At 49.2% G+C, this 14612-nt stretch overlaps 1 protein-coding gene across 1 annotated transcript in view; it reads right to left on the bottom strand.

The window, feature by feature from the left end:
- Positions 1-568: 568 nt before the first annotated feature.
- Positions 569-14612, bottom strand: part of LOC129700490 (cysteine-rich protein 2-like) — a 41075-nt gene continuing 27031 nt past the window's right edge. Inside the window, exons 3-8 of the mRNA XM_055641024.1 lie at positions 9190-9247; positions 8675-8818; positions 7901-7969; positions 5953-6047; positions 3138-3195; positions 569-1274 (exon numbers count right to left, since the gene is read on the bottom strand). Of these exons, the coding sequence (XP_055496999.1) occupies positions 1210-1274; positions 3138-3195; positions 5953-6047; positions 7901-7969; positions 8675-8818; positions 9190-9247 (489 nt within the window). The 3' untranslated portion in view covers positions 569-1209. The remainder of the gene's footprint in view (positions 1275-3137; positions 3196-5952; positions 6048-7900; positions 7970-8674; positions 8819-9189; positions 9248-14612) is intronic.

Genomic DNA, 14612 nt, shown 5'->3' with positions numbered 1-14612 from the left:
CTTGGTATAAATGTAAAATTGTACCCAAGTGTAGGATAGTGCTAATGTGCGGGGACTGTTGGTCGGCACAGACTCTGGGCTGAAGGGCCTGTTTCGGCACTGTATCTCTAAACTATACTAAACTGTGTCCGGTTCGACAGCTTCCCCTAGCAGGCAGGTGTGTGGAGATGACAAAAGGGCTGCATTTGGTGGAATCCGATAAGGAAGGCGAGGAGTAAAATGTAGATAGACAAAAAGCTGAAGTAACTCAGCGGGACAGGCAGTATCTGTTGAGAGAAGGAGTTACGTTTTGGTTTGAGACCCTTCTTCAGACTAACCAGGGAGAGGCATGGCATTGGGGAAGGGTAAAAATGGGGCACCCATTCCTTCTCTCCAGAGATGCTGCCTGTCCTGCTGTGTTACGCCAGCATTTTGTGTCTACCTTTGTCTTAAACCAGCATCTACAGTTCTTTCTACACATGCTGTCTGACCCGCTCAGTTACTCCAGTTTCTTGTGTCTACACATGGCCACCACAATCGGTTTCCCCCATCCCGAGATTAAATGAATACAACAAAGACATCTCCAGAAATGTTTGGCATTGTTTATTCTCAGTAAAAGATAACCCGATTAACTCTCATTAAATGCATATCAGGAGGAAGCTTCATTTTGTGGCTACATTTACAAAAGACGTATTCTTAAAGCTGGACTTTGCTGAATATAATACTGTAATTAGAGGCCCAGCGTTTCACGAGGGAGGGTGAAGACGCGTGGTGAGGGGTGATGAGGTTATACAGCTCTTCACAAGGAGAGGAGGAGGCGTCTCACCCTGGGAGAGGCATTGCACGCAGATCAATACAAGGTCACTGGCAGGCCAGTGTTACTGGGAGGGAGACACGTACCGATCCACCATCTTCACAAGGCACTACCTTAGGCTTCCCACCAATCTCCACTGCAAGACCTTCGGGAAAATCCTTTAACACTTTCACCCGTGAAAGATCAGAGTCCAGTGATGGGGGAAGCAGTGACCCACCTCCTTCTCCTCCCCCCCCCCCCCCCCCACATACATTAAATACTAGTCAGTCAACGCACACTACAGTTCAAACTACAGTTAATACCTGGGGTGGGCCTAGTTCAGGATTTCTAAGCTACTGCTGCCATGTGCCGCGAGCGAGCGCAGTGTCTGTGCATCAGCAATACTGGGCGGATTGGCCCAGGATCGGCCATCCTTGTCACTGCTCCCCTGCCGCATCCACCTTCTCGTAGATGTAGCTGCCGACCACTCCGGTGTTGACACCTGTAATGACAGCGAGGACGTGAATGAGGGACAATGAAAGGCTACGACAATGCTACAACTCTCATTCTCAGTGCCCCTGAGCATACCATGTCATCTTTACAACTCCAACTACATGTGTTGCCATTTTAAGCGAGCTCTGGACTTGTAGACCTCATGGGCTGATTGGCCTAATTCTGCTCCTATTACTTATGACACAGCCAGCAACATGGGCGGAAATCCTGGGGGGGGGGGGGGGGGAGGGAATCCCACATCCCAAAGCCGTGAGGGACAATCCCCCCCATGGTTTGCAATCCAGACTTTATCTGACGCTTTCTAAGGGCTGAATCGCCCCGTTCATGGGGCCTTTCAGCGCCCGGCACGACTTAAAATCAAACTGTTGCATCAAGGCGATCGAGGCTCCCGGTTGAAGCCCCCGCCAGCCGATGAAAAGCCCCACGATTCGGGGCGGACGAAGCTGCTGTTGCTGGAGTTCGGAGTCGATCACCAACCAGGTCACCTCCTGATGTTACCGTCCACAGGGGCCCATGGCTGAAGTCTCGCGGCTGCCAAGAAACTGTGTCCCCCCGCTATGTTTTGATAGCGATTTCTGTGCCTGCCGAGCATAGCTGGTTCAGTGCTGAACTTGGGTGCTGTCTGTGTGGAGTTTGCATGTTCTCCACTGTGACTGTGTGGAATTCTCCCAGATGCTCCCACATCCCAAACACATGCAGGAAGGTAGGTCTGAAAATGGCCCATCGTGTACAAAACGCAGTAGAATCTGGGGGGGAGTTGATGTGAATATGGAGTCAATAAATTGGGATTAACACAGGATTAGAATAAATGGGTGTTTGATGGTCAGCACAGAGGGCCTGTACCTGTACTCCATCACTTTACGACTTGATAATTATATGTGAGAACAGATAATGGACAGAGTAAAGTTCTGTGGGTGGGCAGGAGTAGGAGCAGGATGTGCCACTTTTCAATTCACTGATGGGCAAGGTAGTAAACTAATGGAAACTAGCTGGACTTTATAAACAATGGAGGGCAGAAGCAGAAAGGAAGATTACGTGATGTCCTCATGCCATAGTATGTGTCTGTTCACCATATTACAGGGTAGTGCGACGGGTCCAAAGAGGGTGCAGAACACACTCAGTGGAGGGATAGTACATTTCAGGAACAAAAGGGGGAGGGAGAGGGTAGAAGCCAGGAGAACCTACGCATGCCCTTAGAACAGCAGGGCAGCGCTGTGGTGCAGCAGTAGAGTTGCTGCCTCACAATGCCAGAGACCTGGGTTCGAACCCGACTACAGGTGCTTGTCTGTACGGAGTTTGTGCGTTCTCCCTGTGACTGGCATCACCGGTTTCCTTCCACACTGCATAGATGTACAGGCTAATTAGCTTGGTATAATTGTAAATTATTTCTAGTGTGTGTGTAAGACAGTGTTAATGTGCGGGAATCACTGGTCGGCGCGGACTTGGTGAGCCGAATGGACTGTTTCCGTGCTGTATCTCTAAACTAAACAAAATTAAACTAAACAGCAGGAGAGAGGGGATTTGATCTCAATGTTCCCAAGCACAGGAGCACTGTGGGAAACAGTTGCTGCTGGAGAGGTATAAGGCATAGGTTTAATAGGGAGCCAGGTAGTTGGGTGCAGCGAGCAGTCCTGATCTTGATCCTGACTGAAACAGATACAGCAGCAAACTCGGAGGGACTGGTTATCATCGGAGGAAGAATAAAAGATCTGGAGAATGAGACCAGATGAGGCTTCCAGCAAGGGATCGAGGGGCCAGGTTGTCTTTCTTTATTGCTGCAATGGAATAGATTGCACGTTAAGACTGCAGGGCAAATCTTGCCCCAGCGGTCTCTGGCAACTTGATCACTTACCCTTTGGTCCAAACAGGATTCCGTAGCAGGGCTTGTGGCAGTAAGGCTGTCCGTCATGCTGAGGGAAGACAACGGAAGACTGGCATCAGCTAAACTGGCAGCTCCATTACAGGCACAGTGGTGCAGCGGGTCAGAGCGGCTGCCTCACAGCACGAAACCCAACCTCCAGCACTATCCGAGTGCAGTTTGCACATTCGCCTTCCCAACGGGCTGGCACCGTCATCCCAAAGATATGTGGGTTAGTGGGTTCATTGGTTGTTGTAAAGTGTCCCTGGTGTGTGGGTGAAGGGTAGAATCTGGGGAGGGGGGTTGATGGGAATGTGAGGAGAAGCAAAATTGGTGTGTTGATGATGTCGGCACGACCGCATTGGGCCGAAGAGCCTGTTGCTGTGCTGTACGGCTCTGTGACTGACTATCACGGAACCTAATCATCGCATCCTGCGTGTAGTCCAGCCGTTAATTTCCATTTGCTACGTGCCAGTGGGCATCCGGTGTGAAAGGGGCAGGCATACGAGAGATGTACGCACGCTCGAACTGCACATTCACCCACACACTGCTGCCACACACACACACACACAGGGAGGCAGAGAGCTCCACCTGGTGGCATCAATTATATAACATGGTCTGACACAGGAGGGCTCAGTGCCATTATCAAGGACGAGTTAGACCCTGGCCACCCCTCTGCTGTTCCATCAGGCAATAGGTATAGAAGTGTGAAAACACAAAACTCCTGATCCCAGCTGGTATTAGGCAACTGAACCTTCCTACCACACCCAGAGAGCAGTCCTGAACTACTATCTACCTAATTGGTGACCCTTGGACTATCCATGATCTAGCTTTGCTGGCTTTACCTTGCAATATACGTTATTCCCTTATCATGTATCTATACACATGATAATGTCAAGATATGTCTGGCTGAATTGGAATCATGTGTTGTCTTTCCGCTGACTGGTTAGCACGCAACAAAAGCTTTTCACTGTACCTCGATACATGTGACAATAAACTAAACTGATTGCCACACACCCGGCCCAGGCACCTGCAAAAAAGCTCAGGCTATGGGAGCTATCTGAGGCAGGACATTGTTATAGCCTGCTCTGTGATTAAGGAGAGCCAGCGGATTATAGTCATCCAGCATGCAAACAGATCCTTTGGTCCATCTCCTCCATGCTGACTAAGATGCAGTCTAAGCCTATCCTGTTTAACACACATTTGGTCCATATCCCTTTCCTATTCATGTATCCGTTCCAATATAATTTAAAGCTGTATATGACCTACCTCTACCACTGGCTGCTTATTCCCTGTACTCACCACAGACAAAGTAGTTGAGCTGGGTATAAAAATTACATTTAAAAGAACAAGTGCATGGATAGTGAGGGTCTAGAGATATGAGTCAAATGTGAGTAGCTTAGATTGGACACCTTGGTCAACATGAACAAATTTGGCCAAAGAGACTGGACTACAGTGATCGCAACTTTTACTGAAGTGTGGATGGCCGTTTGGCTCGTGAGAAGCGCATCCGCCCATTGACAGGCCTTGTTTTTGGTCCAGCTAGCCCCCTCCTCACCTGGCAAACCAGGTGGGGGAGACGGTTTAATCGCCGACTATCCGACCATGGAGCAGGTAGCACGGGATTACATGGTACCCATGGCGGGGGGAACTTCCCCTAACCTGACATGAGAATGCCGGGGAATTGAGTTGGCTGAAAAAGAGCTGGAGTCTGCACTAAGTGCGTGGAATGTCTCTGTGTCTGTTCACCAAGAGACTGCAGGTTGGGGTCCGCTGGATGGAAACTGGCATTAAGATCAAAAGAGGTGCTGTGTGATTTATGTTATGCACATTAAATTAATGAACATTAACAGATCTATGAATTATATTTGGGTTGTTGGACTGACTGAGTTGTCTCGTTTACAGAAGAGCTTTCCACAAATTAAGACGGCTGTCATGTGGAGCAGGAAGCTTAATTCTCCTCAGTATTTCCACAATCGGCAGCCAGATTCAAGTTTGGAACTGCTGAATACAAATAAATGGATTTATAGAACACTTAGTCCTGCCAGCACCACATGCAGGAAAGAACTACAGATGCTGGTTTACACTGTGGACACAAAATGCTGAAGTAACACAGCACAACAGGCAGCATCTCTGGAGAGAAGGAATGGGTGATGTTTCGGGTCGAGACCCTTCTTCAGACTGGGAGTCAGGAAAGAGGGGGACTAGAGTTATGGAGGGGTAAGGTGTGAAAATAACGGCTCCATAGAACAACGCATCATCAAAGCAACCAATGATTAAGGAAATGCAGAATGGTTCATTGTTGGCTGAGGGGAAGGTGACAACGAGGCACACACTCAGCAAAATTAATCAGGACAGTGAAACTAGTCGGAGAACTAGGGTAGGGGGGGACAGAGTGACAATAGACAATAGGTGCAGAAGTAGGCCATTCGGGCCAGCACCGCCATTCATTGTGATCATGGCTGATCATCCCTAATCAGTACCCCGTTCCTGCCTTCTCCCCATATCCCCTGACTCCGCTATTTTTAAGAGCCCTATCTAGCTCTCTCTTGAGAATTCTCTGCCTCCACCGCCCTCTGAGGCAGACAATTCCACAGACTCACCACTCTCTTTCAGAAAAAGTGTTTACTCGTCTCCGTTCTAAATGGCTTACTCTTTATTCTTAAACTGTGGCCCCTGGTTCTGAACTCCCCCGACATCGGGAACATGTTTCCTGCCTCTAGCGTGTCCAAGCCCTTAACAATCTTGTGAGAGTGAGAGGGAAGACAAGGGTTACGAAGTTAGAAAAATCAATATTCATACCACTCACCTCTGCATGTCCACCTGGATTCAGAGTCTTATTGCAGCGTTCACATCGCAGGCAGGGCCGGTGCCAGTCTTTGCCCAGGGACGTCACCTTCTCAGCTGTGGATGGTAAGCAAAAGCAGCCTTTTACACAGCCCATTGCATACTATTTTAGCCACATTCACATTTTGTCTACTGTTACGAGGTACAGTGAAAAGCTTTTGTTGCGTGCTAACCAGTCAGTGGAAAGACATTACATGATTACAATCTAGTCATTCACAGTGTATAGATACATGATAAAGGAATAATGTTTAGTGCAAGGTAAAGCCGGCAAAGTCCGATCAAGTCCGAGGGTCACCAATGAGGTAAATAGTAGTTCAGCTGTGCTCTGTGGTTGTGGCAGGATGGTTCATTTGCCTGATAACAGCTGGGAAGAAACTGTCCTTGATTCTGGAGGTGTGCATTTTCACACTTCTATACCTTTTGCCTGATGGGAGAGGGGAGAAGAGGGAGTGGCCAGGGCGTGACTCGTCCTTGAATATGCTGCCGGTCTTGCCGAGGCAGCGCGAGGTATAAACTGAGTCAATGGCAGGGAGGTCGGTTTGTGTGATGGTCTGGGCTGCGTCCACGATTCACTGCAATTTCTTGTGGTTTTGGATGGAGCTTTTTCCTAAACCAAGCTGTGATGCATCCTGATAAAATGTTTTCTACGGCATATGTGTAGAATTTGGTGAGGGTTGTTGGGTACATGCCAAACTTCCTAAGCCTTCGAAGGAAGTAGAAGCAAGGGGTCCAGCAAGGACCTAGACCAAGACTGGCCAACTGGACTCACCGAATAGTGAAAGGCTTGGATAGAGTGGATGTGGAGAGGATGTTTCCATTAATGGGAGAGTCTAGGGCCAGAGGTCAGAGCCTCAGAATTATAGGGTTTGGAGTGAGAGATAGATCCACTATGATTGAATGGCAGTCGACTTGATGGGCCGAATGGCCTAATTCTGCTCCGATCACTTAAGACCTTATATATCAGAGGACAAGGTCGTAAACATGGTTCCAGGGAGACCAGGGAGACCAGGATAACAGCCTCCTCTTGAACATCAAAAAAACAAAGGAGCTGATCATGGACTTTAGGGCACATCATCTGAGGACGTACACTCCATTGAGGATAAATGGGGATCCTGTGGATAGGGTGAACTGTTTTAAATATCTGGGAGTCCACATCTCTGAGGATATGACATGGGCATCACACGCCTCAGCACTCGTGAGTAAGGCAAGGCAGCGCCTTTACCACCTCAGGCAATTGAGGAAATTCAGAGTGTCTCCGAGGATCCTCCAGTGCTTCTACGCAGCGGCGGTGGAAAGCATCTTGTCCGGGAACATTACCATCTGGTTTGGGAATTGCTCTGCCAAGGACAAGAAGGCTCTGCAGAGAGTAGTGCGTTCGGCCGAACGCACTATGGGAACTTCACTCCCCCCCCCCTGCAGGAATTATACAACAGGAGGTGCAACTCCAGAGCAAACAAAATTATGAGAGACCCCTTCCACCCCTGCAACGGACTGTTCCAGCTGCTACGGTCAGGCAAACGCATCCGTTGCCATGCGGTGAGAACGGAGAGGTTGAGAAGGAGTTTCTTCCCAGAGGCAATTCGGACTGTAAACGCCTATCTCACCAGGGACTAACTCTACAGAACGTTTTTCCTTCCATTATTTATTATGTAAAAGAATATGTGTGTTATGATTGTGTTTATAATTTGTTTGGTTGTTTTGTTGTTTGTCTTTTGCACAAAAGTCCGCGAGCATTGCCACTTTCATTTCACTGCACATCTCGTATGTGCATGTGACAAATAAACTTGACTTGACTTGACTTGACCAAGCTGCCCGCCTGGTGCGAGATTCTCCTCAGTCCTGCCCAGATCATCTCTCAGGCTCGCCCCGGAATTTTACACTGTGCCGCCTGCACTGCGTGGTGGACTCACCAAAATAAACCTTCTTCTCACACCTGGGGCAGATGTTGGGCTCGCCAGCAAATGTGGTCATGCTTGAGGCTGCAGAGAGTTGGAAGAACCATGTTAGTCTCACTGTCGGCCAAAGTCACACAACATACAACAGTATAGCACAAAAAAGGGACAGGCAGCATCTCTGGAGAGAAGGAATGGGTGACGTTTTGGGTCGAGCCACTTCTTCAGACTGAAGAAGTCTTGTGTCTAAAGAAGGGTCTCGATCCGAAACGTCACCCAATCCTTCTTTCCGGAGATGCTGCCGGTTCTGCTGAGTTACTCCAGCGCTTTGTGTCAATCTTCGGTTTAACATCTGCAGTTCCTTCCTACACAAGAAAGGGACCTTTGGCCCACAATGTCTGTGCCAAACATGACAAGGCTATCACTTATCTACCTGTACATGACTCATATCCCACCATTCCCTGCATATCCATGTGCCCCTGCCTACCCTCATTTAGCTTATTGTCACGTGTACTGTGGTATTGTTCCTATTAGGGGAGAGGAATGAAAGCGACTGGACAAGGACTACATGAAATGGAGGGTCATAACTTTTTACATTGAGTGGGTGAGATTGGGTATTCCCAGAAGAAACCGACGCGGTCACAAGGAGGACATGCAAACTCCACAGAAACAGCACCCGGGTGATTGTGGTGTGACTCTACTGGGGAGGATGGCGAGGGGTTGGTGTGGGGGGGGGGGGGGGGGGGGGGGGGGGGGAGTTTAATAACCGGATCCCAGACCCTGCTCACTCACCTTTGCTCGGACCCCGTCCTGGTGCCGTGGTTTTCGGCACAGTTGCCTTTGGCACGGAGTCTCCGGGAGCTGCCACGGGCTGTGTGCTGGATGCCAGAACAGGCTGGTCATAGATGTAGGAGCCAAAACCACCAATGTTCACACCTAGAAACAGGAGGCAACGGTCTGTGGCTAGAAACATAGCCAACGAGAGGGGGAGAATGGGGGAAGGGGGAGAATGAGGGTCAGGGAGAAGGGGTTGTCATAGGAGGAGGGGCAAAGGGTTTGGTGGAGAAGGGGGGGCCAAGGGGTCGGGGGGGGGGGGGCAAGGGGTCGGGGGGGGTTCTAGGGGTCGGGGGGGCCAAGGGGTCGGGGAGGCCAAGGGGTCGGGGGAGGCCAGGGGGGGGGGGGGGGGGCAAGGGGTCATGGGGGACCAAGGGGTCACACTAGTAGGTCTTTCTGTACAGACCCAGCTCCTAGGGGTGGCCCCTGACCCGACCCTGAGGGGCTCTCGTGGAGTTACAGCTCCCACTCACCTTTTGGCCCGAACAACGTGGCGTAGCATGGCTTGTGGCAGTAGGGCTTATCGTCGTGCTGTGGGGCAAGCACACAGTGTGAGAAGCTAATGATTCCTCCCAGCAGTACAGCCCCTCCACCCACGGACAACCCTACCCCCTCTACCCACAACCAATCCCACCCCTCCACGTCCAGCCTCATCCCCCCACCCCCAGCACCCCATTCATCGCCACCACCGACCGCTCCCTCAGCCACCCTGTCCTCTTCACCCATCTTTGGCCACCTGCCCAATGGCCCCAACCTACCTACCCGCTCCACTCACAGCTGGGCCCCAGCTTCCTCCATCCACCACCTGCCTCACCCCATTTCTGGCCCCACCGCACCCTCCACCCACCCACTCACTGCCACCCCAACCGTCCGTTCCAACTATCGGCCACCCGTACTGCCCCTCCTCCCCTCCCACTGCTGGCTTCACACCCTCGCTACTCCATCATTCCACCTGCTATCTTCAATGTAAACCAGCACCTGCAGTTCCTTCCGACAAACTCCCTGCCCTTCATGTTCATGGTGGCAGGTTTGTGAGATGTGGGGGTAGCCATGTTGTATGTGGTGAGTAACTGCGGTGCATTCTGTAGAAGGTGCCCACTGCACCACTAGTGCGAGCATGAATGTCAGGTCAGTAGAAGTGGGGTGCCAAATCTCTGCCAGATACCCTCCCTTCCCCAAGGAAGGGGGTCAAGAGGAGAGACGGTCCGTCAGAAAGGGGGGGGAGGGGGAAGGCTGCTTTATCCTGATGGTGTTGGGCTTCGCGAGAGCCGTTAGATCAGGCAAGTGAAAATCATTTGCTCCTCTGAATGTGAAACAGTCCTTCAAGAATACAGCAAGACCCAAACTAGGCATGGGCTGAGTGATGTCACAGGTAACATTTCAAGTCTAGATATTGTCATATGCTCAAAGTTCAGGTACCATGAGAACCTTGCTTGTAGCAGCGCACATGAATACTGACTTAGGCAAAACATAAAAACAAATTATACATAAATTGCATTCATAATCTTGAAAAGAAAGAAGGCTGTGCAAAAAAGATAACGTCATGAGTTAATTAGACAATTAGAAAAACAAAAAGTCCATGGTAGTGCAAGAGGAGGTCTGCAGTGTTCCATTGCTGAGGTAGGATTAAGGTTGTGTGGGCTGTTCAGAGCCTGATAGGTGTAAGAAAACAGCAATTCCTGAACCCGGTAGTGTGACACTTCAGGCCTCTGTATCTCCTGCCCAAAAGTAGCAGTAAGAAGAGGGCATGGCCCAAATGGTGGGGATCCTTGATGATAAATGATGCCTTCATGGAAGGGAGGGCTGGGTCGAGTCCGACACTCGCTGCAGCCTCTTGCATTGCTGTGTATTGGAATTGCCGAACCAGGACATGATGCAACAAGCCAGATACCTTCTACAGCACACCTGTAGAGGTTTGTTAGAGTATTCGGTGACATGCTGAATCTCTTTAAACTTCTAAGAATGGGGACGTGGTAGGGTAGCTACCTTCAGTTTAGTTTAGTTTATTGTCACGTGTACTAAGGTACAGTGAAAAGCTTTTGTTGTGTGCTATCCAGGCAGCAGAAAACAATGAATGATACAATTGAGCCATTTACTGTGTATAGATACATGATAAGGGAATAACGTTTAGTTCAAGGTAAAGCCAGCAAAGTCCGATCAAGGATAGACGGAGGGTCACGAAAGAGGTAGTTGTAATCAGCACTGCTCTCTGATTGTGGCAGGGTGCGTCAGTTGCCTGATAACAGCTGGCATGTTATCCATGGATGTTAACGTCTTAGAATTTCAAACTGCTAACTTTGCCACGTTTATACCACAAAAGTGTCAAACAATGACCAACTGCATCAAGGAGAGTCTGATCACCCTCTCTGGAGACCATCGTAACATTCCCCACCATTAATATTCTGTGAGACAATTGGACTTCCCTTACAAATGGCTCTAGGAGCAGGTCACCAGCAGAGGGCGTCACAAGACATGGAATGGGGGATGTAACAGAACAATAAAACTGCAAATGTGTTGTAGCTACTTACAGACATGCAAGCCCAGCTGTTACTTTGAACCATAGATTGGAGGTTTACCTTGCTCATGTGCAGATTATCAGACATCAAGTTGAACACAGTCAATGCTGTTTACTTCAAACATCTGTCATAGATAGACACAAAATGCAGGAGTAACTCAGCAGGACAGGCAGCATCTCTGGAGAGAAGGGTCGAGACTCAAAACGTCACCTCTTCCTTCTCTCCAGAGAGGCTCCTGTCCCGCTGAGATACTTCAGCATTTTCAGATTCAGATTCAGATTATTTAATGACCACACAGTCAAGCTGGTGGAAATTATATTCAGTACAGGATGTTACACAATTGGCCGATTCCCGTCAAACATAACATAAAACACAAACAACATATAGTATACAGTACATGCACGAGGTGGCTTTGTGATATTATCATAGAGTATTCAGAGTTCAAATTGCATATGGATAGAAACTGTTTTTAAATCGTGATGTTTTGGCAGGCAGTGAGCTGTAGCGCCTCCCTGAGGGCAGCAGGTGGAAGATGTGGTGAGCTGGGTGGGAGGGATCAGAAATGATTTTCTTCACCCTTGACACGGACCGTTTAAGATTGAGTTGATTGATGGGAGGGGAGTGCTGACGATTTTGGATGCTTTGTTGACAATGCGCTGTAGTTTATTACGGGAGTGAGTGTCTAAACTGCTGTACCAAACTGTTATTGATGAAGTGAGCATGCTTTGGATGATGGCTGTGTAAAATCGGATTAGGAGATGCTTCCTCACTCTGAACTTCTTGAGCTGACGGAGAAAGAAGAGTCTTTGGTTGGATTTTTTATAAATGTGATCTGAATTGATTTGAGGTTATTGCTTATGTGAGTGCCAAGAAATTTGAAATAGTCAGTGGTGGATATGGGTTCGCCGGAGATGAGTAGGGGGGTCTTGGGTTGTGCCTTTCGTCTGAGGTCGATGATAAGTTCATGGGTTTTTGATGTGTTGAGTAGGAGGTTATTGTCTGTGCACCAAGTGACTGCTTTGTGTGTTTGAGTGCGGTATTCTGTTTCGTTGTTGTTAGAGATGAGACCTATGATGGTTGTGTCATCTGCGTATTTGTATATTTTGACTGAACTATACTGGGATGCGAGTTGATTTGTATAGAGTGAGAATAACCAGGGTGACAAGATGCAGCCCTGAGGGGCTCCTGTACTGAGGTGCAGAGGGTGAGATATGGTGTTGTGTATCTTCACCCTTTGTTGGCTGTTCCAAAGGAAGCTATGGATCCAGTGACAGATGCAGGGGTCAATGTTCATGTCCGTTAATTTATGGAAGAGTTTGACCGGGTTGATGGAGTTGAATGCAGAACTGAAGTCCATGAACAGGATGCAGGCGTAAGTGTTGGCGGTTTCCAAGTGTTGCAGAGTATGATGGATGGCCAGGTTGACTGTGTCTTCTACTGACCTGTTGGCTCTATATGTGAATTGACATGGGTCCATGTTGGAGGAAGTGCTGGTTTTGAGGTGAGCGAGAATAATGCGCTCAAATGACTTCATGGCCATATGGTAGGGCAAGGTGTGTTGTTTTCACATTTTACTCTTCCATATTTGTCTCCCTTTCCTCCTGACTCATAGTCTGAAGAAGGGTCTTGACCTGAAATGTCACCCTTTCCTTCTCTCCAGAGATGCTGCCTGTCTCGTTGTGTTGTCCAGCATTTTGTGTATATCTTCGGTGGAAACCAGCATCTGCAGTTCCTTCCCACCCAAAATCAAAATATGCTGAGCCCAATTGTCAACGGCTCCCTCGCTGTGGGAACTGCTAACAGAGAAGCGGGAGGAGAGAGGGAATGGTGCCCCCTTGCAGAAATGCAGAAGGTGAATGGGCTGCCCATACATCACACTGCACCAGGCAGCGGCAAGGAAAGTACATGCAGGGAGCACTGGCACAGTGAAGAGGGGCAGCACTGTGGCACAGCAGGTAGAGCCACTGCTTCACCCCTCCAGGGACCCGAGTTAAATTCTGACTCCGGCGTTTTCACCGAGTGTCCTGCTTCTTCTGCTTCGCACCTCCCAACAGGTCAGTGGGTTAATCTTTTGCTGCGAGTCTCCCCCATTCTGTAGGTGGGCGATAGAAACCAGGGGGGTGCGAAGAAGACAGGTGAATGTAATATGGGTGTAAATGGGAGGCTTGCTGAACGACACGGTAGGCCAGAGGACCAATTTCTGGGCTGCAGGACTCTGTGACTATGACCGTCCAAAAATCAAGGCAGTTCGCCCAAACATCAATCTTCCCTTTCATCCTCAATATGAGGACTGCTGGCTGGTCCTGAGAACCAGCTGTTCCCACCCTGACCACATCTGGCTGGGGTCAGGAGCCAGCTGTTGCTGACCAACTACAGCTGCAAACAGAAGCAGGCAAGCTGGCAGCTGTATCTGCCACATGGACATGTCCAGTCTGTGTGGTACCGAAAGCTGCAGTGTGCAGGATGTGCACATACCGGCCTCATGGTACAGCGATTAGTGCAGCTGATTAATAGCATCAGAGACCCAGGTTCCAATCGGACCTCAAGAGCTGTCTGTGTGGAGTTTGCATGGTCTATCTGTGATATGGCATGTTGACCTTCATAACAAGAGGGATATGGTACAGGAGCAAAGAGGTCCTTCTGCAATTGTACAGGGCCCTAGCGAGACCATACCTAGAGTATTGTGTGCAGTTTTGGTCTCCAAATCTGAAGAAGGACATTCTTGCTATTGAGCGCAGATTCACGAGGTTAATTCCCGGGATGGCGGGACTGTCATATGTTGATAGAATGGAGCGACTGAGCTTGTATTCACTGGAAGGTACACAAAAAAGCTGGAGAAACTCAGCGGGTGCAGCAGCATCTATGGAACGAAGGAAATAGGCAACGTTTCGGGCCGAAACCCTTCTAGTTTGGAAGGATGAGAGAGGATCTTATTGAAACATATAAGATTAATAAGGGATTGGACACGCTAGAGGCAGGAAACATGTTCCCGATGTTGGGGGAGTCCCAAGTTTAAGAATAAGGGGCCACAGTTTAAGAATAAGGGGTAGGCCATTTAGAACGGAGATGAGGAAAAACTTTTTCACCCAGAGAGTTGTGAATCTGTGGAATTCTCTGCCTCAGAAGGCAGTGGAGGCCAATTCTCTGGATGCTTTAAAGAGAGAGTTAGATAGAGCTCTTAAAGATAGCAGTCAAGGGATATGGGGAGGGCAAGAACAGAGTGGGGGGGGTACTGTTTGTGGATGATCAGCCATGGTCACAGTGAATGGCGGTGCTGGCTCGAAGGGCCGAATGGCCCACTCCTGCACCTAGTGTCTATTGTGACACACCTAGGTTTCCTCCGGGTGTTTCAGTTACCTCTCATATCCTAAAGACGTGCG

This window comes from Leucoraja erinacea, chromosome 9, assembly GCF_028641065.1.
Source record: "Leucoraja erinacea ecotype New England chromosome 9, Leri_hhj_1, whole genome shotgun sequence".
NCBI lineage: Eukaryota > Metazoa > Chordata > Chondrichthyes > Rajiformes > Rajidae > Leucoraja > Leucoraja erinaceus.
This window is presented reverse-complemented; position numbering and strand designations above follow the sequence as displayed.